The sequence below is a fragment of the Phalacrocorax carbo genome, chromosome 5, assembly GCF_963921805.1.
Source record: "Phalacrocorax carbo chromosome 5, bPhaCar2.1, whole genome shotgun sequence".
Classification (NCBI taxonomy): Eukaryota; Metazoa; Chordata; class Aves; order Suliformes; family Phalacrocoracidae; genus Phalacrocorax; species Phalacrocorax carbo.
Window position 1 is genome coordinate 72,030,461 of NC_087517.1, and position 26,722 is coordinate 72,057,182.

The 26,722-nt window shown below is 63.6% G+C and overlaps 5 protein-coding genes and 2 long non-coding RNA genes across 13 annotated transcripts in view; 4 read left to right on the forward strand and 3 right to left on the reverse strand.

The window, feature by feature from the left end:
• Nucleotides 1-314: 314 nt before the first annotated feature.
• Nucleotides 315-2,122, reverse strand: MED19 (mediator complex subunit 19). The gene is made up of 5 exons (XM_064453215.1): nucleotides 1,883-2,122; nucleotides 1,184-1,440; nucleotides 985-1,081; nucleotides 800-894; nucleotides 315-676 (listed from the first exon to the last, which is right to left on the reverse strand). Exons 1-5 carry the CDS (start codon nucleotides 2,076-2,078, stop codon nucleotides 608-610), a joined length of 714 nt encoding a protein of 237 aa, XP_064309285.1. The 5' UTR covers nucleotides 2,079-2,122; the 3' UTR covers nucleotides 315-607.
• Nucleotides 2,123-2,124: 2 nt separating this feature from the next.
• On the forward strand, nucleotides 2,125-5,002 carry TMX2 (thioredoxin related transmembrane protein 2). Of its 2 annotated transcripts, XM_064453213.1 has the most exons (8): nucleotides 2,240-2,556; nucleotides 3,074-3,134; nucleotides 3,306-3,419; nucleotides 3,796-3,872; nucleotides 3,949-4,055; nucleotides 4,168-4,233; nucleotides 4,352-4,481; nucleotides 4,615-5,002. In XM_064453213.1, exons 1-8 carry the CDS (start codon nucleotides 2,368-2,370, stop codon nucleotides 4,759-4,761), a joined length of 891 nt encoding a protein of 296 aa, XP_064309283.1. In that variant the 5' UTR covers nucleotides 2,240-2,367; the 3' UTR covers nucleotides 4,762-5,002. The 2 variants fall into 2 exon arrangements, with proteins under 2 accessions (XP_064309284.1, XP_064309283.1); XM_064453214.1 differs by lacking the exon at nucleotides 4,615-5,002 and having other exon boundaries at nucleotides 2,125-2,556; nucleotides 4,168-4,222; nucleotides 4,352-4,480.
• A 149-nt stretch (nucleotides 5,003-5,151) lies between these two features.
• Nucleotides 5,152-6,611, forward strand: SELENOH (selenoprotein H). The gene is made up of 5 exons (XM_064453216.1): nucleotides 5,152-5,381; nucleotides 5,792-5,938; nucleotides 6,017-6,162; nucleotides 6,242-6,355; nucleotides 6,430-6,611. The coding sequence occupies exons 2-4, from the start codon at nucleotides 5,793-5,795 to the stop codon at nucleotides 6,340-6,342; spliced, it is 393 nt and encodes a 130-aa protein (XP_064309286.1). The 5' UTR covers nucleotides 5,152-5,381; nucleotide 5,792; the 3' UTR covers nucleotides 6,343-6,355; nucleotides 6,430-6,611.
• A 6-nt stretch (nucleotides 6,612-6,617) lies between these two features.
• BTBD18 (BTB domain containing 18) lies at nucleotides 6,618-8,538 on the reverse strand. The gene is made up of 3 exons (XM_064453212.1): nucleotides 8,394-8,538; nucleotides 7,724-7,860; nucleotides 6,618-7,590 (listed from the first exon to the last, which is right to left on the reverse strand). The coding sequence occupies exons 2-3, from the start codon at nucleotides 7,851-7,853 to the stop codon at nucleotides 6,749-6,751; spliced, it is 972 nt and encodes a 323-aa protein (XP_064309282.1). The 5' UTR covers nucleotides 7,854-7,860; nucleotides 8,394-8,538; the 3' UTR covers nucleotides 6,618-6,748.
• Nucleotides 8,539-12,357: 3,819 nt separating this feature from the next.
• LOC135313618 (uncharacterized) lies at nucleotides 12,358-15,013 on the reverse strand. Its single transcript, XR_010373197.1, has 3 exons — nucleotides 14,926-15,013; nucleotides 12,566-13,183; nucleotides 12,358-12,482 (listed from the first exon to the last, which is right to left on the reverse strand). It is a non-coding gene; the product is annotated as an uncharacterized LOC135313618 (long non-coding RNA).
• Nucleotides 12,433-14,936, forward strand: LOC135313617 (uncharacterized). The gene is made up of 3 exons (XR_010373196.1): nucleotides 12,433-12,510; nucleotides 13,266-14,382; nucleotides 14,856-14,936. It is a non-coding gene; the product is annotated as an uncharacterized LOC135313617 (long non-coding RNA).
• A 1,601-nt stretch (nucleotides 15,014-16,614) lies between the features above and the next one.
• CTNND1 (catenin delta 1) overlaps nucleotides 16,615-26,722 on the forward strand; it is a 32,051-nt gene continuing 21,943 nt past the window's right edge. For 5 of the 6 annotated variants that reach the window (XM_064453218.1, XM_064453219.1, XM_064453221.1 and 2 more), the window contains exon 1: nucleotides 16,615-16,916. The gene's annotated coding sequence lies outside the window, so the exon portion shown is untranslated. The remainder of the gene's footprint in view (nucleotides 16,917-26,722) is intronic. The other variant, XM_064453224.1, reaches the window with a different exon arrangement.

Here is a 26,722-nt window from a genome sequence, read left to right on the forward strand (position 1 = left end):
ACCTCCGTGCAGGGACATGGTGCCTCTCCGGGGTCGCTCCTGTCCTCGCCAGGCCTGAGAGGCGAGGAGCAGAGGAGCACAAAGCCCCTCAGCCCAGCCCAGCAGCCACAGCCAAGGTAGGAGCCCCCCTCACCCCTGCTCAGGGAGGAGATGAGCTGAGAGCTGGTGCGGGAGCTCAGCCACAATTGTCTGTCCCGGGCCACAGCGTGTCGGAGCAGCGCCGATCCCGTGCATCCCATGGACTTCCCTGGCCTCAGCTCCTCACCTTGCCAGGACGGCCGAGGGTTGCAGCAGCCACTGCCACCAGCCCCTCCTCAGAGCACAGACTTTAATTAAAAGGTGACTAAAAAAGAGAGGCCCCGATGCACCAGGTTGTTTTGTATAAAAGGCCAAGGTCAGCAACCCCAGCACCAGCAGAGTCTGTTTCCCCTGGTCCCAGCTGGCTGCACAACTCAAGCACGGGGCTGCAGGAGCGTCCTCTGCTGGGGCAGGGGGACAGGCCAGCCCGAGACCCCCTGCCGAGCACCACGGGAAGGATGAGTCCCTCCAAGGTCAGCCAGGGCTGTTCCTGTGGCTGGGGGATCCCTGGGGCGGTGCTGGTGTGGCCTCACCGCAAGCTGCTGCTGCTGCTGGCCTGGGAGCTGCCCACCCCCGGGTGCTCCGGGCTGTGCCGGTTCTGTGGAGGAAGGACAGACGCGTATCCCATGAGACCTCCTGCTCAATGGCAGCGCCCCTGGGAACCAGACAGCCCCTAGGGTTGGTGCAGGCTGGGAACCGGGCCCTGGTTCTCCCAACCCACCTTCTTTTTCTTCTTCTCTTTCTTCTTCCTCTTCCGTTCTGGATCCTCCTCTTTTTTCTTCTTTTTCTTCTTGTGGTCAGAGTCTGAGGGGGTTTCTGGAGAAACGAGAACACCGGGTGAGCTGGGCATCCCCTGGGGCCGGACGGAAGAGAGGGTGGCTGCGGCAGTAAGGTGCAGCCCCTTACCTGGGGGGACGGGATCTTGGGTGCGGCTCTGCTTGTGCTTGTGCTTATTCTTCTTCTTGGGCGGCTGGATGTGCATCAGCCGGCACTGCTCAGGCAGCTGGGGAGAGGAGACAGGGCTGGTCAGGCAGGGCCGGGCACCTCCCACCCTGCTGCCTCTGGCCCAAGCAGCTGCCCCCCCAGCTCACAGCCCCAGGCTCACCGGGCCAGCGTGGAGGCGGAAGCCTGTCAGCATGGTGCCAGTGAGGGGGGTGAAGGAGCTGCCGCAGATGGGGGGCTTCTCAATGAGGGAGCGCAGGCTGCTGTTGTCATGGGAGCCGGGCAGGTCGATCATGCCGGGCAGGTCGGGGAGGAAGTTGCTGAGCTTCTCCTTCACCTTCTTGCCGCAGAACTTGTTGTAGGCGTGCTCCAAGTTGTAGTGCGTGATCAGGTTGGTGCTGCCTGTCAGCTCCGTGGTGCCTGTGCCAGCCGCGCGCCGCGGGGAGGCGATGGGGGGGTGCTGCCGCCCAGCCGGCCCCCCCGCCCCGCTCGCTTTCCTTGCCCCGCCATCAAGGACCCCCAGCCCCGCTCCCCGCCCACGACTGGGGAGCCCCGCGCCCCGCTCCCCAGCGCACCGCCATCAGGGATCCCCGGCCCCGCTCCCCGTCCCTACCGAGGCACCGGGACCCCCCGGCCCCGCTCCCCCCCACCGAAGGCCCCATTTCCCCACCCGACCGCCAGCCGCCTGGCCCCACCCCCTGCACGCTCATTGTCCTGCCGCGCTGTCAGTTCGCGCCTCCCCGCCCACCAACCTCTCCCCTCATTGGCCCGTCGCGCCGCCAGTTACTGCCGCGCCCCCGCTCCACCCTCCCGATTGGCCGAGCGGGGCGCCCGCCCCCCACCCAGCGGCTCCGCCCCGCACCTGGTAGCTCCCGCAGCAGGTAGAAGGGGCCGGAGGCGGCCTTGCGGGCCGCGTCCTCGCCCGGCGGCGGCGCGGCGGCGGTGGGGGGCGGTGCGGCCCCGGCGCCTGGCGCCTTGGTGGGCCCGAAGCCAAGGGCGGCGGCGGTAGCGGCGGGCGGCGGCTCGGCCCCGCCGAACAGCGCCGAGAAGTTCTCCATCTTCCCGGCGTGCCCCGCGCGGGGCCGGGCCACTGCCCCACCCCGTCGCGATTGGCCGAGTGCCGACCCGGCCCCGCCCGCTGCCCCGGTTGCTAAGGGAGACTCGCTCTCAGACTTCTGATTGGTCGATTCTCTCTTTTTCCCCCTCCCATTGGTCCGCCGGGGTTTGGGAAGCGCTTGACGGCGCTGGCCGCTATTGGCCAGCGGGGAGGAGGCCTCGCCTCCCGCAGACGAGCAGACTGGCGGCCCAGTCAGAGCAGGCCCGCGGGTGGCCGGGCGCGGGGGGAAGATGGCGGTGGTGGCGCCGCTGCTGGCGCTGCTGTACTCGGTGCCGGGGCTCTGCCGCTGGCTGGCGCGGCCCTACTACCCGCTCTCCGCCCTGCTTGCCACCGCCTTCCTGCTCGTCCGCAAGGTCCCGCCGCTCTGCCATGGGCTGCCCTCACAGCGGGAGGACGGCAACCCCTGCGATTTCGACTGGGTGAGGCGCCCCCCGGGTCCGGCCCCCCTGTCGGCCTGCGCGCCCCGGCCCCGGCCCCCTCTCGGCCTGCCCCCCGCCGGGCCCAGTCCCCGCGGCCCCGGGCCAGGTCCTCCTCGGGGCCGGCACCCTCGGCCCAGCCGAGAGAGGGGACGAGCCCGGTAGCGCTGGCACTGCTGTCCTGGTGCTGAGGGGCTCCCCAGGCGCCAGCGAGGATGGCAGGCCGTGCACGTCGCTGCGGGGGCAGCCCCCTCTCCTTGCTGCCTCCCCCTCAGGATTCGGGAGGGAAACTGCTCCAGGAGGGGGCTGGGAATTGATGGGGACGTGGGGCGATGGGGCGAGCAGGGCCTGGCGTCGCCGCTCGTCCCTGTGCCAGGCTGGGCCAGGAGCAGCCTGGCTGTGGGAGGGTGTTGCGACTGCAGCCGGCGCTGGTGGCCACTCCCAGGCTCTGCAGCCTGGCAGCGCCGGCGGCTGCAGCACCCGTGGGTGCCTCCTGCTCACGCCGTCTCTCTTGTTCCAGCGGGAGGTGGAGATCCTCATGTTCCTCAGCGCCATCGTGATGATGAAGAACCGACGCTCCAGTGAGCTGGGGCCTGTGCTGTGGGTTGGGTGTAGGGGGCCATGGGGCTGCTTATGGGGCCCTCCCTGGGGAGCTGGATAGGTTGGGATGTGGGAGACCAAACCTGGCCCTCCCTCAGGATTCCCCCTGGGGGGATCTGGCCCTGTCTTGTATTCTTTTCTCCCTTCCCCAGTCACCGTGGAGCAGCACATCGGGAACATCTTCATGTTCAGCAAAGTGGCAAATGCCATCCTCTTCTTCCGCCTTGACATCCGCATGGGCCTGCTCTACCTCACACTCTGCATAGGTGAGACCTGCTGGGGGGGAGCCTGTAGCACTGGGGGTGGCAGCGGTGCCTCCTTGATACTGCTCTGCCTGCCCTCAGCACCTGCTGTCCCTGCCTGTCCTCCACGCTGCCCGGCTGGAAGGGCCAGAGCTCCCTCTTGCCGTGGGGTTGGCCTTCGTTGCTGGAGGAGGCTGCAGATATAAAGAATCTCCGTGGGCTCAGGTGGCAGCAGTGGGCAAGGAGGGGCTCAGGAAGCACCCTGAGGGGGAGGTCTGCCTGCCCCTGGGCTGGCTCTGCCTTGGTTCCTCTGGGCTGCTCTGGGGAAGGAGGAGCCTCGTCCCAAACCCAGCCTGGGCCTTCCAGGAACTGAGGGGGCTTAGGGATGATGTTGTTGCAGTGTTCCTGATGACCTGTAAGCCCCCCCTCTACATGGGCCCTGAGTACATAAAGTATTTCAGCGACAAGACCATAGATGTGAGTATCCTCTCTCCAGGGGCTGCTGGGGGGCTCTTCTTGCCGTCCCCTGCTGAGCCCTGTGCCCCTGTGGCAGGAGGAGCTGGAGCGGGACAAGCGGGTGACCTGGATCGTCGAGTTCTTCGCCAATTGGTCCAGCGAGTGCCAGTCCTTTGCCCCCATCTTTGCTGACCTCTCTCTCAAGTGAGTGGTGCCTGCTGGGGGCCTTGGCAAATCGTGGGGCTGGGACCAGGGCTTGCTCCCAACCCTGCAGTCGCCCGCAGCACTCATGGCCCTGTGTCCCCATCCTCCCCAGGTACAACTGCTCGGGGCTGCACTTTGGGAAGGTGGATGTCGGCCGGTACACGGATGTCAGCACCAGGTCTTGGGGGAGACAGCCTGCGCAGCGGGGCCTGTGCTGGGGCAAAGTCCCTGGGAGCCATCTGGCCCCCCTCCAGCTCCCCAGGGCTCACTGCCGGCCTCTCCCCCTGCTGCTGCAGGTACAAGGTCAGCACCTCGCCCCTCACCAAGCAGCTACCCACCCTCATCCTCTTCCAGGGTGGGACTGAGACCATGCGGAGGCCGCAGATTGACAAGAAGGGACGGGCTGTGTCCTGGACCTTCTCTGAGGTGGGTTGGATGCTCCAGCCCTCTGCCCCCCACCTCCGGGGCAGGATCGGTCTTGGTAACCAGCCTGCACCCTGGGAAGCAGGAAGGGAGCACAGGGGTCCCCAGGGGTGCCAACACTGCCTCTCGGCCATAGGAGAATGTGATTCGGGAGTTCAACCTCAACGAGCTCTACCAGAAGGCCAAGAAGCAGTCGAAGCCACAGGAGCAGGGGCCCGAGGAGCCCCCTGGAGCGCAGGCAGCCATCGGGCACCTGGGGGGCGAGACTAAGAAGGATAAGTAGAAGCTGCCCAGTGCTGTCACCCATCACCACGTCACCATGTCACCAGCCCCGAGGGGCCTGGCCCTCTCCCTGGCCCTGCCCGGGTCCGCTACCGGGGTTCAGGGGGGCCTTGGGCGGGCGGGGGAGCCCCCGGGCGGGCGGGGCCCTGCTGCGGGCAGGGCAGGGCAGGGCGGGAGGACAGGCCTAGCCCTCGGGTAACGCGCATCCGCATCGCTGACAATAAACGGTCCGTGTAGGCCGCGTCCGCGTCTCCGTGTGCTGGCGGGGGGCGAGGGCCCGCCGGGGGTGTGGCCGCTGCGAAGGCGCCGCGGATTGGCTGGCGCTGCGGCGCGAGCTGCAGGGCGGGGAGGGGGGCGGCGGGCGCAACCACTGAGCCTCGCGGGGGGGGCGGGTTTGTGTGCTCCCGCAGCCGCGGGCAGCTCCGCCGCCGCTGGCCCGGGAAGGGCGGAGGGGCCGGCGGAGAGTGGAGGGGGTGGCCTGGTCCCGTGGCCCCCAGAGCGCCGTTCCGCCGCGACCACTCCCCGTTACGGGCGGCCGCCTTCCCCCCGGCGGCTGCCCCGAGTGGCGGAGGCCGGCGCAGCGCCCCGCGGTCCCGGCACGTGGTCGGCGCGGCACGGCAGGTAGGAGGCGGAGGGGCCGCTCCGTCCCCCCGGAGCGGGAGCGGGCTGGGGACCCCCCCTTTCCCACCCACACACCGCGGGGTCATCCCCGGGACCCCCTTCCCACCTACTCCCCCAAAGCGGGGTCCCCGGGACCCCCTCTTCCCGCCCACACACCGCGGGGGCATCCCCGGGACCCTTCTTCCCAGCCCTGATGGCAGGACCCCAGTGGGGACCCCCTCTCTCGGCCCCCGTTGTGGATCCCGGAAGACCCGCCCCTCCTGACCCCTTCCCAAAGTAGGGCCCCGTGGGGACCCTTCTGCCCCCCAGCAGCGGGATCCCTGCGGCCCGCCCCCTTCCCGCCCCGCGTGGCGGGACCCCCGGTAGCCCCCGCCGCTGCCCGGGCCCCCACCGCCCCGGCATCTCCCCAGGATGGCTCCCCGCGGGAGGAAGCGCAGGGCCCAGCAGCCGCCGGCGGCCGAGGCACCGGAGCAGACGGGAGCCCCGGAGAAGCGGGCGCGCCCCCAGGGTGAGGGCAGCGCGGGGGCCGCCGGACCCCGCGTCGTCATCGAGCACTGGTGAGCCGGTGGCAGGGGTGCCGGGGTGGGGGGTCTTGGGGTGCCCCTGGGGGTGCTGACCCCCCCGTGTCTCTGCAGCAAGAGCTGACGGGTGTTCGGGCGCAACGCGGCGGCGGTGAGCGAGGCCCTGCGTGGGGCCGTGGCCCACCTCGCCGTGGACATCAACCCCCAGCAGCCACGCAGGAACAGCTTCGAGGTGTCCCTGGTGAAGGAGGACGGCAGCAGTGAGTGCCGGGGGGGGGGGGGGGAGGAGGGGGGCGCGCTCCCCAGCACCCCTGACATGTCCCCCCTTGTCCTGCCCAGCTGTGGAGCTGTGGAGTGGCATTGGGAAGGGGCCCCCCCGCAAGCTGAAGTTCCCCCAACCGGAGGCCGTGGTGGAAGCCCTGAAGAGCAGCTTGGCATAGAGGTGGCAGCCAGGTGAGTGGGGATGGGATGGGGATGAGGACAGGGATGGGGATGGGGACCACCCACCGACTGCCCTCTCCCCACAGTCAAGCTGGGACCGGCACCTGTGGCACGAGCATCCATGAAGAGGCGTGATGAAGTGGGGCGCACCCGCCAGCCCCAGTCCCGTCTCCGATGCTGCAGCTCTGCCACAAGCAGCCACTGCCAGGCCTGCCGGCGCCACTTGTCACCCCGCTGCCCCCCAGTAAAGCTCAGCAGCCCGACGGCACAGCTCTGCCAGCTCCAACTCTTTATTTCAGCGCCGTGCATCCCGGGGCAGGTGCAGCTTCTTCGCCCAGGGTGAGGGCAGCCCTGCCTGCATTGCCACAGCGCAGGCAGTGGTGGGGGGATGCAGAGCCAGTCCCCCTACGTGAGGACGTCCACCTCCTCATCTGACTCAGACGAGGGGCAGGGCCAGATGCAGACAGTGCCGGGGGGCAGGCCAGGCTCCACCATCCCCACATCCACCTCCTCCTCCTCAGGTTCACCCGGGGAGTCCCTTGATGGCACCTCCTGCCCAGAGCCCTCCTGGGGTGCAGGGGGCACCTGGCCCTGCTTCCTCCCGGCTGCCCGTGGGGGCTGCTGCAGGGGGGAGTGCCTGCCCACTCGCCCCAGTGCACCTGCATCCGGGGGGGACCCTGGTTCTCTCACCCCCCCATTGCCTGCTGCCACTGTGCCGGGCACGGTGGGGGGCTGCCTCTCCCGCACCACCTCCCAGTACCCCCCGCTCTCCACCTTCCGCAGCCTCACTCGCCCCACGGGGCCAGGGCTGGGGTGTGCGGACCCTGGAGAGCACAGCCGCTCCTGTGGGGGAGTGCTGGCGCTCCCAGGGGGGATGCCAGCACTGGCAGGCTCAGCCCTGCCACCTGCCACCTTGGGGGAGCTGTGCTGGGGGGTGCGCAGGCAGGAGCGGTCGAGCTGCCGCTGGGGCCCCGGCCTCACCAGCCGTCCCCCCCGGAGCTGCAACGACTCAAGCTCAGTGACGCGGAGGCGGCGGGCAGCTGCCAGCACCTCCTGCACCTCCTCCCACGTGGCCTCCAGCTCAGCAGTGTAGAGGAAGCGCACCAGCTTGCGCAGCGCCGCTATTTTCAGCCCCCCCAGCTCCAGCACCACCCTGTGACCCCGGGGGGGCAGCTCCCGGCCCAGCTGCTCCATGAAGAAGGGGCTGCAGACAGAGAGGACGCAGCAGTGGGCCACCACTGCCTCACCTGCAAAGCAACAGCTGCTGTCACTGCCCCACAGCCCCCACTGCTCTCCTCAGTCCTCTCTGGGGGTTCAGGGACCCTGCACAAAGGTCCCCTGAGAGCACTGGCAGCTCTGTGGGCCACACTGCCCGCTCACCTTCAGCCTGCAGGACCACATCACAGAAGACATCCGCTCGCTGCTGTTGCTGGTGGAGGTGCTGGAAGGCCGTGCGGAGCAGGCGGGTGCTGCGGTAGAGCAGCCTTGGGGCAGCCGACGGAGAGCCCATGGGCACCCTGTGTAGACACTGCAGTGCTGAGGAAACGGGGATCAGCACCCACCTCCCCCACTCCAGACTGGCCTGAACGATTTGGAACTGCGACTAGTGCTCCTGCGCAGGAGCATAGGTGCAGGTACGTTTTGCATCACCTGTGCAGCCATGCAACGGTCTGTGCAGCCACTGTGCAAAGCCCCACGTGTTTGTGCAACAGCCCACACAGCCGTGCAGCAGCTGCGTAAAGCCCTGCACGCCTGCAGAGCAGCCTGCATGTCCATCCAGTGTCCGTGCAGCGGCCCCGCAGCCGTGCAAAGGCCCAAACACCCGCGCAACGGCCACGCAGAGCTCAACGGGGCTGTGCAACGCCCCACCCGCCCCTGCCAACGCCTGGGGCTCCTCTCGGCCACCAGAGGGCGCCAGTCACGGCGATCTTGGGGGGGGAAGGGGCGGGTTCAGAGCTCGCCGCCTGCCCCTCGGCCTGCCCGAGGTCTGAGGCGCGGTCGCAGGCCCCCGGCCCGGCCCTCGACCCTCGCCCCCGGGCCCGCCGCCTACCTGCCGGCGGGGCGGAGGCTGCCGCCGGGGCCCCGGGGCCGGGGAGAGGCCGGGACCGGCGCAGGGCAGACAAACGTGGACGCGGCCGCTCCTCACGCCACCGCGCGCCTCGCGCCCACCGCCTCGCGTGGCCCGCCGCCTTGCCCCGCCCCGCCCAGCATCGGCCTCGCCATTGGCCCGCCCTGGCAGCTAATCGCACCCCGCCGGCCAATGGCGGCGCGGCAGGGGCTGTGGCGGGAAGGGCGCGAGGCGGGTGCCGGCAGTGCCCCTCGCAGGCTTCCGCCGCCACGGCCTTCGTGGTGCGGCCCTGGTCGCGTCCCTCAGCCCTCCTCCTGCTGTGGTGCCTCTGCGCTGGCCAGAGGCCTGAAGGCAAAAGCTCACAGTTTATTGCAAAATGGTGGTCTGCTTGGGCATTGCTAAATGCAGCCCCTGGGCTTTGGAGCGTGCAAGGTGGCAGGCCGCGGGACCTGACCCCTCCTGCCGGCCAACCTGTGCCCTCCCGGCCACCTCACCGCAGGGCAGGGGTGCAAGGAGGTGAGCAGGGGGATGGCCCACCCTCTCCTGGCCTTCACCCTCCCTTCTGCAGGGATACAGATGAGGCAGCCAAGCCATAATTTGAGGAAGGAGCTCTGTGCCGCTCGTGGTCACCATTGCGTGGCACTGAAGCACAGAAGACAAATAGCTGGGGAGCGTGCTGTCTGCAGAGCAGTGCGGGGTGGCACTGCAGTTCATTAGTTCAGAGCCCTGCGCTGGGCCTTACTTTGGATTTCCAAAATCTGTTGTGGCCTTGCGTGTGGGAAACGGTGTTTTTGCGGCTCACCGACGCCTCTCGGGAGGAGCAGGGGACACACACAGACAGCAAACAGAAAGGAAAAGATTGATGGTGGGTATTTTGGAAGCCGTCCTTCATGCAAACGACACTGCCTACTTAGTTTGAAAAGTATTTTGTCATTTCATAAAGCATCCATTGTAAAAACATCTGCGTCAGTCACTGCACACACATGAACAACAATTATAATAATCCCAGCCCGATTGCCCGGAGATATTAGCTGTTCTTATAAACAACCAAAGTGGGTGGAAATTTCAAGAGTTGCAGAAGGAGTCTAAATGACACCATAGATTTTAAACCTACAAAATTTTCAAATGTGGTATCATCCCCTGGTATTTTCTGTGGCTTTGCAGATGGTTTTTCATCTGGTTTGACATGTGAGGGTGTTGTTTTTCTCTTGGTTTTGCTGTGTGCAAAATGGACACCAACCAGGAACAAAAGTGCTTGTTGATGGGCCTGGGCCAGCGGCTGCTGAGGTTAGTGGCAGTCTTTCCACTGACCTCGGGTGGCTTGGAGCCCAGCCGTAAATACCGAGGGATAGAGCAAAACGCATAATTTTCTATCAAAGTGCTATCATATGCTCATAAAAATAGAAGAAAAGTAGAGGAGATGTTTCCTCCCCTGCTCCTTGCAATCTTCTGGAATTACAATGATCAGAGCTGTCACTTGGAAAGCTTGTATTCACTGGGAGCAGATGGATCCAGATACTGATTGAGGGACCTGCCTGCTGTTTTCAGAGCCCAGCTATCGCTGCCTCGTGTTTTTAAATCCATCCCCAGCCTCGTGATTCACCTCTGGGTCCACATAGGCCTCCAGGCCCTTGGTCCGATCTCTGGAAAACTTCACATGGGAAGCACCATCAGCTACAGGGAAGACCTCTGCAACACTACAGAAGAGATGTAACTGGCCATGTAACTGGCCCTAGGACATGGCCAGCTGTCTGGCCTTCCCCACAGCTGCGTAATATTTTGTGTTGTGCCCCAACCACCCTGAGGAGGCAAAGTAGGGAGAGGGGGAGATTACTGAGAGGGGATCAGAAGCGAAGCTGAAAGGAAAGCCCCTCTCCAGCCAAGGCTGAGGTGCAAGTGGATGCTCTGGCGGGGAGCCTGGGTGTGGGGGGGGCATCAGCAGTGGAAATCGCTTTCCAGCTGGGTGAGCCAACCAGGGCAGAGACGGCAAGGGAAAAACACAGAGCCAGGATGAAGCAAGGTTACAGAATCCCAGGGCGCTGGATTCAGAGGACTTCCCCTTGCAATCAGCAGGTAAGACAACTTCCTGAGTACTGGAGAAGCTTGAATCTTTGGTGCTGGCTCATGACAGGACTCGCTCCCCTCGTCCAAGCTCACCCAGTGTCTGTACAGCCCTGCTGCAAAGGGAGACAAAAAGGCTGCCCTCACCTTGCCTGCTTCACCAAGGGAACCAGTCATAAGGAGGGGAGAAATGCCCGGCATCTCCTCTCGTCCCTTTTATGTGGCTTGAGAAATCCCCTCCTGGGCTGAGAGCAGAGGCCAAGGTGTTCACCCAGTCACCTTGCTCCACCTTTGGAGGAACGAGCTGCATTTGCCTGTCCACCCCAGGGAGGTGCCAAGGCGTGGCTGGGCTCGGCCCTCCCCTTTGTCTCCCTCTGTGTCTCTCTTCCTGCTCCTGAGGCCATCCCAGAGGCAGGGGTGATAAAAGGGCGAGCAACCCGTGTCTGTCCCTGTCTTAGGACACACTCAGGGCCATGGCCGCTCCTCTGTCTGCAGGAGGAGCAGACAGCTGGTCACTGCAGCCACCTCCTTGGCCTGCACCCCTGGCAGAGCGCATGACGAGTTGGAAGCCCCGTGGGCTCTTGAGCTGAGAGATGACAGGAGGGACAAAGTCCGTCAGCTCCAGAGGCATTAGTTACGCTCACGCTGTGCAAAACGGCTCCCACGTGTCCTCATGAGAAAGGGCAGAATCTGCCCTTGCGTGCAAGCCTCCCCGGCCTATGGAAAGTGTTTTTCTGGCGGAGTGTGGCACAGACGCTCCTCTGCCTCACGGGTCCACCGTGGACAGCAGGGTCTCTGGGTGGCCTGCAGAGGTGGTGCTATGGCCTGGACCAGAGCCGTGGACAGAATGGTGTGTCCTGTGACCATGAGTGGGACCAGAGTCCCAGCGGCAGCTGTGGGAATCCGTGGCAGTCACGTTTCCTGCGACCAGGGCAGAGCACGCAGTGGGCTTGGGGTGGTGGGAAAGCCAGCAGGCCTGTCACCAGCGGGTGGGCTGCCTTTGAGTCAGGCTCAGCACTCCCTAGCAGGTTCGCAGAACTGCTTTCAGGCAGCGACACATGACCCCAGGCCCAGCACAGGCAACAGGCCCTTTGCTTTGAGGCAGTTTTAGTATTTCACAGAGGCAACAGTGCTAATCCCTGTCACGCAAAGCCCACTCCTCTGCTGCACACCCACCAGCTGCAGTGCTGCCTCTCCTTCCTCACCAATAGCCTTGCTTGCCCTTAAAATTTACTGATACATGATCTGGCAATACCAGCAGACACTCCCATTGTAGATACACAAAAGAGGCCTTTTATGACTGTAACTTTTACTAGTTCCCAAAGCCAGATCATCTACACTGGAAAAAGCATTGACACCCTTTTTTCCCATTGACCCTTCTCTTTAAACACTGATGTCCGTATTTGCTGCCAGTAGTTGCTGGCCAAAAATATGCGACTGTAGCTCTCGCCACCATGCCAGCAAAATATGTAGGACTGTGAATCTTTCTGTTCAACTTCAGGTGTTCTGAAGCTGGTTACCTGAGGCACAGCCCTTGCTCTGCTGAGGCTGGGACTCAGGCGCCTGTCCTTGGTGAGAGGCTGGGCGCAGCCCTGGGTGACTCAGTGGATCAGGAATGTCAAGTGGGGTTTATCTCCTGGTGGGATTCACTGGGGAGGGGAAGGGAAGGTATCTCAGCCTGGAGGTAGCCTAAACATGTGCTGGTTATTCAGGCTCCCTCTGCAGTTATAGGAAGTGAGGTTTCCCCATGGAACAAGTCATATCTTCACTGTGTCTCCCACGCCCTCAAATCAGCAGATTCTGAGCTAGTTTCTTTAAGAGAAAGGAAATTCTTGTCTTGGATCTCACAGCTGCAATTGTTTTCCAGCAATGTCCCCTTTTACTTCTGTTGCTACGCTGCGGTGCAGGGGAGCTGCTTCTTTTTCCCCGTTCTTGGGAGGTACCTCATACTCTGCTGCAGCTGCCACAGAAGGGAAGGATGAAAGCAAGGGTCCGTGGCTGGGAAAAGAGCTGGAGGTGGAGGGAGAAAGAACAGACTGTAAGTAGCAATAGATCACTGGGGGGCTGGGAGGGAAGGAGATTTCTGTGCACACCTGTCATTTGCACATTTGAGCAGAAGATGTAACAGGAATTTGCCAGTCCAAGAAGTGCGATAGGATGCAGCCAGGTCAGACGTCAAAGGCAAAGAGTGGGCCAGTTCGCAGGCATGGGAGAGCCTGGGCACAGCAGGAGGCAGGCAGGAGGCAGGTACCATGCTTTCCTCTGACTCAGCGCCATGACGAGCCTGTGGAGCCACCAGACCCTGCTCTGGGAAGGTGTCAGGGTGGACTGTGCACTTGCTTTATTGCCTGGTGTCTTCAAATTAGGGCCGAAAACCTCCAGGAGTCCCAGCTTCCCTCCTCCCCTTCAATGCTGGTGTCCGACAGATGAGTTGTTTCCCCCCCTGGTGCCACACTTCCCCTCGTGCGGGGGAGGACAACAACCTGTCGGGATTCCTGTAGGAAAGGGGCTGCGGAAGTGCCTTGTTATCCTGATTTAGAACAATGCAGGTCTCTGCACCGCCTGCACTGGACCCAAAGACGGCAGCCTCCCCTTCCTCCTGCCCTCCACCGCCGAGGAGCACTGATCTGTCTCGTAAACAAGTTGTCTTGCTCTGTTCCGGTGGTAGCTGCATTTTCTGAGCGTCTCATCTGGATAAGGCATCAGCAGTGCTGTAGGCTGAAAGGGGATGTGCAAGATGTTATTACACATAATTTCTGTAAAAGATGTTAGTAACACATCTCTTCTTCCCAGGAAGCAGTGGGACGGACTCCTCTGCCACAATAGCCACATTCAAACAAGAGTGTGATCTGCTGCTGGGTGAGCCAAAGCCAGAGGAGCCGGGTTCAGCCTGCCTTCAAAAGTAAGCATGCGTTACTAGGCATTCTGGCAGCTGCTGGGGCATGGCTGAACCAGGGGTTCAGATGATGGTGCACTGATAGACCCTGTCCAGCTCCATCCCGCAGCCCTCACAACAAGAGCCACTCTCCCGGCTTCAAAGATATCTGACTCCAGCTCCAACTCGGAGCCAGCAGAGGCGTGTTCACAACAGCATGTTTAATCTGTGAAGAACTAAAGACTTCAAAGGCTGATAAATTTCTGGGCTGATTGAAACAGCAACAATGCAGCCACGTACCAGGCACAGCAGAAGGCTGCCCGGGGCCTGCACTGGCAGCCACTTGCCTGGTGTCAGTGTCAGGGGCAGCCATCTGCTGTGCACTCTCCCCCACCACGCGTCAGGGCGTGCTCTATGCGTCTCCCGTGCTTTTACCCACAGGTGAAGCCTCCGCATGGGTTGTGCACCCTGCTCTCGACTACCCACCTTCCTCAGGGTGCGGAGGGACCAGATAAATCAGGGAGGGACAGGGGAGGATACAGAGGGGCACCGGAGGCCACTTGGAGCCCACTTGTGGCCTGAAATAATTTGTGAGCTGGTGTGGAACAGCTCCATCTGGTGATTCCCCCATACCAGCGCTCAGGGTTTCGTGCTGGTTTCAACCCAGCTTTGCCAAGGGCAGAAGGTTTGTGCGAGCATGCCGAGCCCACACGTGTGCGCCACCGACAGCCTGTCATCCAAACAATCCGGGCAGGGGTCCTTAAGGACCTGCCGTGGCAACTGGTGCTGGGATGGAGGAGCAAGGTGTCCCTGATGCTTTTCCCCTGAGGGAGAGCTGTCCCTGCGGAGGTGTCAGCAATCCCTGGGGCAGGCGAGGACTCTTCTTCCCAGGATGAATTGCAAGGACAACTCTTCTCCCTTCTTGTCCCCAAGACTCAGGGGATGCACCCACCTTCCTCCTTGTGTGAGCGAAGAGGAGGGAAGGGCAGCTGAGGATTATCTGCAATCCGGGAGCAGTTCTCACTCAAGGCACAGGTCTGAGAGGGGCCCCCACTTGCTCATTTTGGGTGACAATGAGGATGATGGGGTGCGGGGAGAAGGCCTCAGTTCCCCACTCTGGGACAGAGAAACCTCCCTCCTCCCTGGAAGGGGCAGAGTCCATCTCCCCCTGCTCTTTACAGCCAGCAGGCTGGGTGATCTATTTTACAAAAAAACCATCAGGGAGGGTTTGGGGGTCCCACACCCTGATAATCTCTCTAAATGCACCCTTCACGTGCACTGAATCCCATTTCTCCTCATTATACCTTTCTGCACCACCCTTGGCAAACCCCACCCCCAGCTGGGGGATTACCTTCTGCCAACATGCGCAGGCTGCTATTGCATCTCCCCAACCTTGTCCTCACCTCACCGAGCAATGCATATTTACCCCAAGAATCGCCTGTCCCCACCCAAAGCCTTCCTCAACTCCTTCCATCTTGTCATGGTCTTAATAATGGTCTGGCAATCAGGAGCAGGCGGGATTCTCCCCAGCGCCCAAATCCTGCCAGCCCAGGGCCAGAGGCGAGGCACAAAGCTCACCTTTCGGGGGACCTGGTTCCGGACTTCTCCCAGGTGAGTGGCACGGAACATGGGAAGGGGCAGGCTCCGCATCACTTCCTTGCCTCCTTAGGGAAGGGAAATCCTCCAGCACCAAGGGGCAGGTGCAAGAGCGCTCGCAGCAGCCTCCTGCCCAAGCTTGGCTCCGATCCCATAGCCGTGGAGCGGCAGCGGGCCATGGAGTGGCAAGGACGTGATGCTGCTCCCTCGCAGAGCGCTACCGATTCTGGAGTTACATTTCTCTGGCTGGATTAGTTGCAATTATTAAACCTCACATTTAAATTTCCTGCCCTGGGTCTCTGTAGCCACCCAGGTCCCCTTCTACTATTTATCTGTGCCAGTCAGGATGGCAGTGCTGTTGGCTTCAGCACCGTGGAAATCAGGCAGAGCCGGATTGCTTCGGCTGGGTTGCGTTGGTGTTTCTTTCCCTGTCTGCTGCGAAAGGCACCACTAACACAGCACCGTGCCAAGCCCCATGTCTTCCCCTCCACATGCCTCCCCCCGGCTCATCTTATCCATGCTTTCACATGACTCACGCCAGCCCTCCCCTGTGTTTGCAGCCCTTCGGCTGCCCACACCTCCTTGGCCACACCAGAGGCCTCCCAGAATCAGACGCACTCCCTTCAACGGGGCCGCTGGGTCCCCCCCAGCTAGACTGATGGGCAGTGCGCTTGTCCCTGGCCCCGGGGCTGTGTCCCTCACCTGAGGTCTCAGGCGAAGGGGCCCATGGGACACGCTGGTGAGGGCAAGGGGACACGACATGGCATGGGGACCGAATCCACCTGGGATGAGCTGGAGGGCTCACGGTGCCCACCCAGGAACAGCATTGGCGGGGCCCCAACCAGCACTGGCTCGCTAGAGCCAGAGGGGCGAGGGTGAGCCCCCCGGGTGGGTCTGCAGCTTGTCACCCCCCACCCCGAGTCCTGGACAGGGTCACACGTCTCCCTTGCTCTGGCGGGAAAGGCTGGGGAAGGGGGCTCCGCTCCAGAGGGGCCGCGAGGGGCGGGGCTGTCCCCAAGGAGCCTGTCACCCCCCAGCCCCAGCGGCAGCCCCCGCACCCCGGGGAGCAGCTCATCCCCTCCCGGGGCAGGTACCCCGGGGCAGAGGCCCCGGAGACGGATCTCACCTAAGGAGAGACCCCCTCGTGGAAACAGGCACCCCCTGCGGCAGACCCCGCCGGGACTGCCCCTCCCGGGGCAGCACCACAGCGAACAGACCCCACCGGGCCGGGCCCCTCCCGGGGCAGCACCACAGCGAACAGACCCCGCCGGGCCGGGCCCCTCCCGGGGCAGCACCACAGCGAACAGACCCCGCCGGGCCGGGCCCCTCCCGGGGCAGCACCACAGCGAACAGACCCCGCCGGGCCGGGCCCCTCCCGGGGCAGCACCACAGCGAACAGACCCCGCCGGGCCGGGCCCCTCCCGGGGCAGCACCACAGCGAACAGACCCCGCCGGGCCGGGCCCCTCCCGGGGCAGCACCACAGCGAACAGACCCCGCCGGGCCGGGCCCCTCCCGGGCCGGACGCCACCGGGCCCGCTCCACCCCGCCCCGCCCCGCCCCGCCCCGCCCCCTCGGCGGCGGCCGCGGCGGCCATTGGCGGGCCGGGCGCCGCTGAGCTCCGCCCGCCATTGGCGCGGGGCGCGCTGACGCCAGGGGGCGGAGCCGCGCCCCGCCCCGCCGGAGCAACTTCCATTTTAGGTGCGGGAGCGGCGCGGGGCGCACGGCGCGGCCAGGCCCGACCCGACCCACCGCACGGCACCGCCACCGGCACCGCCACCGCTCCGCCGGCCGGGACCTGTGCTGCCGCCCCTCTGCGGGAGTCTCGCCTCGCCTCGTCTCTCGCCTCGTCTCTCGCCTCGTCGCCGCGGCGGGTCCCCGCGGAGCGGGCCGGGCGGTCGCGCCGCCGCCGCGGGGCGGGACCGGCCCCCCCGCCCCCTTCCCCCCCAGCCCGCCGTCGAGGAGCCCGGCCACGGTAAGTCCCGCTCTCGGCGTCCCGCCGTCGCCTGCCCGGGGGAGGGGGAAAGAGAGGGGGAGGAGGACCGGCGCCTGCCGGGCGCCGCACGCCCCCGCGGCGGCAGTGGGGCGGGACGGCCCTCGCCCTCCCCGCGGCCCTCCCGCCGGGTCCGGGGCCCGGCCGCGCTCTTCTGCCGGAGCCGGTGTGTGCCGGGCCGCCGCAGGCCCGTCGCTGCCCGGGAGCCGGGTGCATGGCGGGGCGGCGCCCCGTGGGACCGGCCGGGGTGGCGGGGCCCGGCCCTGCGGGGGCGCTGGCGGGGCTCGGCCCGCCGGGAGCCCGCGGGGAGCGACACAAAGGCGGCTGGGCCGGGCGGCTGCCCCGGTGCCGGCCCGCCGCCTCCGCCGCCCTGCCCGCCCGGAACAAAGGCAGCCCGTGTGCCAGCTTCCCGCGGCCGGCGCCGGCGGGGTCCCCGCTCCCTTTGTGCGGGGTCTCTGCCGGGGTACGGCCCGGGGGTACGGCCCTGCCTCCCGGCGGCAGCCGTCGGACGGGCTGGGGCCGCCCCGTCGCGGCCGCCTGGCCCTGCCTCTGCCCGGCTGAGGACGGGCTTTCTCCCGGTGCCTCTTTTGCCCGCGCCTTTGTTCTGGCGGGGACGGGTCCGGGGGGGCCGAGGTACGGGTGGAGCAGGCGGCTCCCCGCGGTGGGGCAGCTCAGAGCTCGCAAACGGCCCAGCGGACCCGCCCGCCGGAGCCGGGGCTAACAAGTGACACCGCGGCGCTTGTGGGGAGGCGCGGCCCGGCTGCGGTCGGGCCCCGGCGGCCTGGGCTCGGCCGGTGGCTTTGCCTTTAGCTCCCCTTGGCTGCCCTGTCACTTGGCCGCAGCTCAGCTGCCTTCCCCCGCTGCCCGGCGCCTTCTCTGCCAGGAGTCAGTGCCCTTCCGCAGCGCTTCTCCCGCGACGTGGAGAAGAGACTTAGCTTGGGGTAAATGTACAAAAGTCTGGGGGGCTTTCTGTCGTGAGGGCTTCTGGCACCGGCGGGCTCGCTTGCCTTGCAGAAGGGAAGTGGGTGCCTCCATTACACCCCTGGGCTTTGAGTGAGGGAGCCTGGACAACAAAGCTTCCTCGGATTGTTAGAGGGGTGGGCCTCCTGGAGGTGCCTCCCCTCCCTGGCAGGGGCCTGGTGCCCAGGCTCTTCCGTGGAGCCAGCTATGATGGGCGAAACGGGGTGTTATCTGGGAGGTCTGGGCTGTCCTCCCCCCAGGCTGAAGGCTCCTGTCCTGGGGCTGTGGCACCCAGCGTAGCGTAGGCTTCTGCCCAGCTGTGGGTGAGCCGGAGGGGAGCCTCTGGGTGGGTGTGGGACTGCCTGGGTGTGCAGAGTGTCGTGGTGGTGTCTTAACTACAGCTGCCCGCAGTTGCGCCTGATGTCCCTGCTGTGCTCTGTGGATGCTTTTGGACTCAGCTGCCCTGTTCTTTGTGTGGAATTGAGAACAGGCTTAGCCTCAATTTTGCAGGCAGCAGGGAAAGTTCAACACCTCCAGGACCTAGGTGTGCTGGGATTCCTGTAATCAGCGTTCACAGCTTGCATTTGAAGCTTCCATTTCTGTGCCTTCCTCTTCCTTCTCTGAGAAGCTCTCCTGGATGCGGCGAGGTGGGGGTGAGCGGCTGGCTGCTGACTCGCAGGCTTGTGCCTCCGGTGCCCACAGAGCCTGCTCATGTGCGTGACAGACCTGTGGGGGCTCCTGCTGGAGGATGGGGGGTAGCATCCCCGGGGTCTGTGGTCAGCCATGTGCTGGGAAGAGCCCAAGCTGGGGAATCGTTAGTCTTCCCCACAGTTGTTTCCTTGCCTGCTCCAACTGCTTTCTTGAGGCATGTTCTCTTACCTGTGGATATTTACTTGTGCACTTAAAAAAAACCCAAAGCTGCAGTTTTTAAAAAGCTGTTCTCCTTCCACTTGGCTGAGCTTGGCCAGGACTCTGCATGCAAACGACTGTCCTTCATGATGCGCAGTATTTGCTGGAATCTTGTGCAGAGCCTTCCTGGAAGGGGTGGGAGGATGAAAGCGCTTGCTTGGTGGAGCGTGCTGGGCTTGCCTGGGCTGCCGCAGAGGGTGAGCCTCCTCCCTTCCGACTTGGAGGTCAGGCCCTGATCTTTGTGGTTGAGGAGCCCTTGAGGCCATCCCTTCCCTAAAGATGGGCTGGGAGTCAGATGAATGGTGAAGCCCAGACAGTGCAACCAGCCTCTCTGTCCCTGGTTTACCTCTCATCTCTTCCTTCCTCCAGCCTCTGGCATAGAGATAAGACCTGTGTCCATTGTAACTGTGCTGGGGATGGCTTTAGGACACCCAGAAAATAATAGCATAGCTTGGACCATGCCTGTAAGGCTGTTGGCTTCTCAAAATAGCTTACCAGTGTCTGACCTTAGGGGAGAGTGCTGGTTAAATCTCTTGGTTTCTCTTCCCAACAACCCCTTGTAACTGTCTCTCATTTACTGCTGGCAAGGACAGAGCCCTTTCCCAAGACTGCGGTGGTACTGTCTCCAGAGAAGTACAGAGCTTTCCTCCTGGCTCTGAAACCCAGGTCTCTGCAGTGTGGTGGTTTTCCTCTGTCCCTGCCTCACTGACGGTAAGAAGCAGAACTGTGGAGCTGGTTTGGGCCCATTAAAGGGAACAGGTGTTGCCTGGATGCGGTGACAAAACCCAAACCTGTTGGGTGATTCAGGCGGCTCCTCCATCGGTGACACAGGGCTTGGCCAGCTGAGGAGGTTGTCCTCTGGCATGGAGTGCAGGAATGCGCCTCAGCGCAAGGCTGTTGGAAAGAGGCTGGATTTATAGGCTCTTGGCCAAAGTCCTCAAGTTCCCTAAGGTGGCCACAACCTTCTCTTTGCTTCTAAGGCTGTTTGGGGAGGGGAGAACTGTTTCTTTGAGTCGGTTCTTGTATTGGAAACTCCCAGCAGCAGGGCAATGAGTCCATCTGGCTCCTGCCTGTCTTGTGCTTGTTGCTAATCTGCCTTCCTTCCCACCCAGGAAGGCTGACGGTGCTGCGTTGCCTGCTGCTGGTTCAGCACAGGCGTGCCTGTCCCCACGCTTGCCCTGTCTGGTGACTGCCGCACACAGGGGCTGACCTGTGGATTAGTTTGCTCTGTCATCTTCCTGTGTGTGACCTCAGCCTGTTGAGTGGGCTTTGGGCTGTCAGCGGGTGCCGAGCAACCCTCCTGCAGTACTGTTCCCTGTCCCTATTTCCTCACGGAGGAAGCAAGAGCGTTCCCCACGAGGGATAGTGCTTCCTTGTTGCCTTTATGAAAACCACACGGCATGGAAGGGTGAGATGAGTGGGTGTGGGGGCAGACTGGTGACTAAGGAGCGCAAGCTGTCAGGCGTGGTGCCAGGATGGGTGAACCCTTAACCAGGGTGACAATCACCTCTGCTTTCATCTGTTTTTTACAGCCTGGGGTAGCTGTAGGTAGGAGATTGGCAGTGGAGTACCAGGCATGCACGAGGCTTGGACTGAGGTGGGAACAAACAGTCTTGGCTGCCCTGCAGGCAGCCTCCATGCCAGCTTCCTCTGCCTTCAGGGAGATGCGCTTCCCTGCAAGGGGGCAGTGACAGAGGAGTACTGGATGCCCGGGAGCTTGTCCCCGTGTTCCTAACCTTGTGCTGCAGAGCTCTTACCTAGTGCAAAAACGCTTGTGCAAGCATTGGCCTGGGGACCTGACCCAGGTTGAAGACTTCTCCCATAAGTTTAATTTTAACAGTTCGTTGCCCAGATGTTTGTGCTGATGGGAGAGCAGAATTTATTTTGTGAAACCATAGCCCTGGCCTTTCGGTGTGGCAGAAGGTGGCAGTGTCCCCGAGACTGTAGGGGTCTGCTGGGATGTTGGTTGGCATACATCCATCCCGGCTGGCGGCAATGCTTAGCAAAATGGTCTTGGTGGGGTGCTTGTCCAGGCCAGGAGTGAGTGGCTTTCCAGCACAAGCAGGGAAGGGACTGGGCAAGTCAGGGTAGGGGGGTGAGCCCTGCGAACAAGGCTCCTATAGCCTGGCCGGGGTGGTGATGCTGTCCTGGGAGCGCTTTTTAAACATCTGCAGCTCCAGGGTCGGTACGTGGGCATCCCTTTCCGGGCTGGCTTTGGTTGCAGCAGTGTGCTAGGCCCACGCGTGCGAGGGCAGGAGTGGGTATCGTGCCTCCATAACCCAGCCCTGACTGCTCCTGTTCCTCTGGGCGTTGGCCCCAATTACAGCGAATGCTGCTCAAAGTTCACTGGCTTCCTGCTGCCGGCCCCTCATGGGTGCTGGGAACCTGGAAGCAGTGTGAGCCTTACCTGCCTCTGCTGCCTCCTTGACAGCTGGCAGCGGGGAGGAGGGCTGCCTGCGCCACGCGGGGGTGGAAAGCAGCGGGATGTGGGGGGGAGCGGGCAGCAAGAGGAATTGCTCTCCCCCTCTCACCTTGTGAGGCTTTTGTGACTGTAGAGACACCCCCTTGAGTTGCTCTCCCCTCATCTCGCACAGCGTTTGCGACTGCAGAAGTGCCCCTGGGTAGGGGAAGGATTACCTGGGGTGAGGTGGGTGGTCTCCCTCCCAGGAGCGAGGTGGCCCCGTGTGGGAGTTGGATAACCTCAGAGTAGATGAATATGGAGAAGCAATTCCCACCCTGGTCAGGAGGAGGAAGGTGTCTCACTGCCTTCAGCTGATGCTTTTTCCTCTTGCTCCTGTCTCGTGGTGTTTGGGCTCTTCTTTTGAGAAGGGCTCCCAGATCTCTTGGCTGCTTCCCTGGTGGTGCTCCCAGCTCCTCTCCTGGCCCGGTAGGAAAGGGGAGATGGTGGTGCTGGGCAGCTTGCGCGCGTGGGTAGCTGCAATGGGTGGGAGGGAGTGTGTTGAACTGCAAAGACAAGTTTTTCCGACCTGGAAGGGTGGGTCACCGGTCGTGTTTGCATGCTGCTGGCAGGCCCCTTGCCCAGTGGAGTAATGCATTGTTGCGAGCGTGTTGCTGCATGCAGTGCTGCCTGCCATGCCTGGCTCCGGCTGTGGGCAGGCTGACTCGCTCTGAGGGTGGGGGAGAGATGTCATCTCACCCCTTGCTAACCGGGGTCTGATGGGGGAGGAGGGGGACAGCCTGGGGGTGTTTCTGGGAGAAATCCTCTCTGATGTGGGGAGGCTGCCTGCTCCAGGCTGGCTTTGTAGCCCTCCTTCCTCTCTGCTTCTCTTCCCCCCCGCCCTTTCCTTTTACCTGCACGAGGGAGCTCCCAGGGCCTGCAGCTCCCCTCTAGACCACACTGGTGTGGCAAACAGGGAAACCTGCTCTCCCTTGATCTCTGTCCAGTGTCTATCTCCAGCAGCTGGCCTGGGTGGAAAACCACTTCCCTTCTGTATTCTCCTTCCTTTGTTTGCAAGGGGAGCCAGCCTGGGGAGCGAAGCGGTGGCAGCAGTCTTATGCTGTGAGGGGGGCTTGTGGCTTGGATTCCCAGGGACATCCCCACCCTGCCTCTGGGAGCCTTGGGAGCACCACAAAGTGTCGGTGGCCCTGTTTGTGTGTGCCTCTTGGCTGGTGGAATTGTCAAGCCAAGATGTGCCGGAGGTATGGTGTGAGTGCCTCCTCAGCTCTGCAGATAAGACCATCTCTAGGGTGTGGTGGGCCACAGCCATGTCCTCACGGGGTTGGAAAACAGCATCTTCCACCCTCTGCTTGTAGGAAACTCCTGGCCCTGGACAACAATGGGATACCAGCATGGACAAGGGGCCCTTGTATGTGTTCCCCAGAGGCAGGATGCTTCCAGCAAGCAGGCTGGGCATCTGGTCTCCTGGGTGGACCATGTTGACCGCCTGGCTGGTGTAGCCGGCCGAGGCTGGGCTGGTGGTGGTGGTGCCCACTGCTCCCAGTCTGGTTCCAGGGTGTCTGCATGTAAGCTGGGGGTGGCGGGGAGTGGCCCTTGGCAGGACGTCATGTTTAGAAGCTTACGGGAAAGGGAAGTCACGATGTCATCTCCCGTCTGACCAGGAAATGCAGGTTTCCTTCCCTTTGGCTTGCGCAGGAGCCTGGGAAGCCGCTGCTCAGCGAGCGCGTTGGGGGAGCAGTAGTCAGCTGTGGCACCAGCCATCAGTTCTGGGCTGATGGCTGGGGTAGGATGAAGTCTCACCGTCCCTCTGAGCATGGTGTGGCCTGCCGTCTTGTTTGTGCCTTGCTGCTGTGTATGAGCACTGGCTCGTGCACCTTGCCTGGCTGTGGGTGCTAAGGGGACATGGAGCACCATGGGGGGCTTGTTACCCTGCCAAAGCCCATCAGCAGGGCAGCAGCTCCCTCCCCCACCCCCAGCTGTGATTCAAGCCCTGGCTCTTGCCTGATGCTTCTCCAGTGGCTTTCCTTCACCCATTCATTACTCCTCTTGGCAGGGCCCTCGAAGTCATCTCCAAGAGCAGACGCACGCGTGCAGTTAGGGAGCAGGGCACCTGATGAGGTCATGCCAAATGGAGCTGGGGTTTTCAGCCTGGCCCCTGGGTGACTGTGCTGTGACTCAGCCTGCTGGCTGCCCTACCTGCTTGGGGAGTCTGGGCTGGCCAGGGCGAGGGGAGGGCAGGGGGGTCCTGCTTCTCCTGGGCAGCTCCCTCAGGCCGCCCCTGCAAGGGTGGCTTGGCTTAACCTCGGCAATTTCCTCCTTGCCGCTCCTGCACTGAATGTTGTTACCTCACTGCCTGTTTGCTCAGCCTGGGGAGGGGAGAGGTATGCAGCTTGTCTGGCAGAGGGAAGGGTGCCCTGGTCTCTGAGCAAGGGTGGCAGGGAGACCCCACGTGGGGTCGCTGGGATGGGCGGGGGGCCCTGGGCTCCTGCCCTTCTCTGTATTCCAGGTCATGGTTCCTTGGTGACTTGAATGCTCCTTGCAGTGAAGGTGGACAACGCAGGCTGGCCTCCTGGGCTGGGTGCTCTCCGGCCGAGCCCAGTGGTGCAGTTCCCATACTGCTGGTGGTCTGATCCCCACTACGCTTCCAGTCCCCGGTGCCTTTGTGCGCTGGTTGGAGCGGAGTAACTGGAGCCGAGCAGCTGAGCCGGGAGCGGGCCCTGGGGCCAGCCTGGCTGCAGGTGTCGGGGCAGGAAATGATCTCAGGTGGCCTCCCTGGGAAGAGTGATGCGGGGCTGTGGCGAGGGCTCTGTGCTGGGGAAGGCAGCCCAAGTCCGTGAGTCTGGGCGCTGGGGTGGCACCAAGTCGTCTTGCTGCTCTGCGTCCCAGGCTCTGCTGGCAGGGGCTGTTTGGGGCGGCAGCTCGCTGTGGATGCTTGTGCCCATGGCCAGAGGTAGGGAGGCTTCCCTTAATCCTACTGGGGATTCTGGCCACCAGGCTGTGGCCTCTCTGCTTGGGGGCAGCCAGCAGCAAACTTGAGTCCCTGAGGAGCTAAATCTGCCCCTGGGACAGGGTGCAGGCACAGCTTCACCCCATCTGCCGTGCCCTCATCCCTTTGCTTGGGCTTGGGGGGAGGCAGCTCCTGTGGTGCTGCAGCCTCGGATTTAATTGAGGGGGACTTTGCTCCCTGAGCTCTGCTAAGCGCAGCCCTTATCTCTGCAGAGCCGGGCTGGTGTTTGTTTTCCCTGCGGGAGAGAGGCAGCTGAATGGGAAAGTTCAGCCCGGCGGTGGGTGGGGAGAGAGACAGGGTGAAGGGCAGGATGCTGGCATGGCTGGAGCTGGGGGGCAGCGCCGACCTTCTGCACAACACCAGGGGTCCGGCCAAACCCTGCGGGCCTGGGGACTTCTTGTGTCCCCATCAAGGTGGCTGCTGTTCCTCGGGCACAGCAAGGAGCCGGGGAGCTGCCCTTTGATCCCCCTGGTTCACCTGCTGCTCCTCGGGCTGGGGTGGTGGAGCCGGGGGGCTGCGCCCTCCCCTCCCGCGGGGCCCAGGAGCCACCTGGGTGAAGCAGGAGCCCGCTGGCTGCCGGAGCGTGGCCTGCCCCGGGAATGCTCTGGCCCCGTTCCCAGAATCTGGCGCTGGGTGTTTGTTTGCTGCTGCGCCCCTGAGGTCTGGTGCTACTGTGACAGGAAGCGGGAACGCCGGGGGGGGGGAGGCCGGCCGGCTGGGGATGTGCCTGTGAAATCCCTTTGTCCCTGCTGAGCGCTCAGCTGCAAATTCCCACAGAGAGGAGAGAGCTGTCTTTGTGCTGCTGAAGGGCTCCCAACATGTGAATCTCCTGGGCCCGGGGGCTGGCGGTGCGAACCGTGGGGCTGGTGCCTGCTTGCTGCAGAAGGGTGGCAGGGACCCCTGCCTTGCTGCTGTCCCCGGGGTAGGGGGGACCCATGTGGCCATAACCAGCGGCAGTGGGGCTGTTGGGGTGTCCTACGGTGGCTGGATGCAGTGGGGTGTTGCTGGCAGGAAGGCTCTGGCCCTGTGGCCGTCCTGCTTGGGGATTGCGGGTCGGCAGTGTCTGCCTGGAGCCTGGTGGCTTGGCTGCCTTCCTGCTGGGAGGGATGCTTGTCCTCTCTCCCTGAAAGTGAGGAGGGAAGCTCGGTCTCCCCTCCCCTTGCCTTGGTGCCGGCTATTCCCTCCAGCTGGTGGAGCAGCCGGTGCTTTCCCAGCCAGTGCATAGGGTCAGCATCTCTCCCAGCCCACCTGGAGGTTTCACTCCAGCCCAGCCGGGAGGAAAGGAGCTCCTCCTGTGCCATGTCCCGCCATGCTCAGGAGAGGGACGAGTGGCCCCCTCGCATGCTCAGGAGGACAGCTGCCTTGCAGCCAGATTGCTGGCATACCAGCAGAACAAGCCTTGCTCTCTGTGGCCAACCCCACACTGCTCTTTTTTCCTGCTGGCCCTGCTCGGCTGCCTCTGCCTCTTCATCCCACTGGGACAGCAAATGGCACCAATCTGGTGAGCTCAGCTGGGCCCAGGCCAGACCCCTTCCCCAGGGGATCACCCACTGTGTTTCAGAAACCCCAGCTGTGTCCAGACCCATCCTTCAGACCCGATCAGTATTGTGCATTCTTGGGCCCCCTGCCCTTGCTCCGGGGGGGGGGGGGGGGGGGCGGCGGGGAGGACACAACACACAGCCTGCTTCCTCCCTTCCAGCCGACAGTGTGGCTCCACCCTGCACCTTATCTCTCCCTCCTTATCGTCCTCTGCTGGCTGCTGGGCTGCTCCCTTATAAGGTGTGGTGCCATGTCCCTGCTTGCATCTCCATAGGTAACTCCCCTCTCTGCAGGGAGGCTTTCCCAACAGAGCTACGTGGCCTTCGTCCCTGGTGCTGGGGGCAGCAGGTGAGGTAGACCAGGTGGTGATCCTGCTGCCGGTCCAACCAGTTGGGTGTGACAGGTGGAGGCGAGTGGCTCCCTTCCCACTGCCACCTGAGGCGGCCGCTCCTGGCAGTTCACCCACCCAGCTCTTGCTGGGGCCGGGTGCCTTGGGCACAGCTGCCCCCGAGAAAGGTGGGGCTGGGCTGGGGCAGGTACGTGCCCAAGGCAGCGTCTGACCCGCCTGTGGGAGCAGCCCTTTCGTGCCTGGGAGAGCTGTCTGGCCTCCCGCCAGCCTGGCCAAAGTCCATTGTGCTGGTGCTCTGTAACCTGCCTCTAGGGAGAGCCCTTCCCGGTGGGGCCAAGGACTGAGGAGGCAGCTGAAGACCTCGGCAGGAGATGGGGGAGCCTCTCCCCTACAGCAGGGTCTGGCAGGGCTTGGGCAGAGCAGGCTGGGGAGCATGAGCAAGGTGGCTTGCACAACCTGGAAGCGAGGATGCATCTGCTCAGGCATGTGGGTCCCTCCCTAGCGCATCAGTCTGCGGTGGGAGCTGGCAGTGTGGGCATGTTCCCGCCTCTGGGGTGGCGGGAGAGAAACAGCCATGGCCAAAACTCTCCATTGCCCGTGCAAGG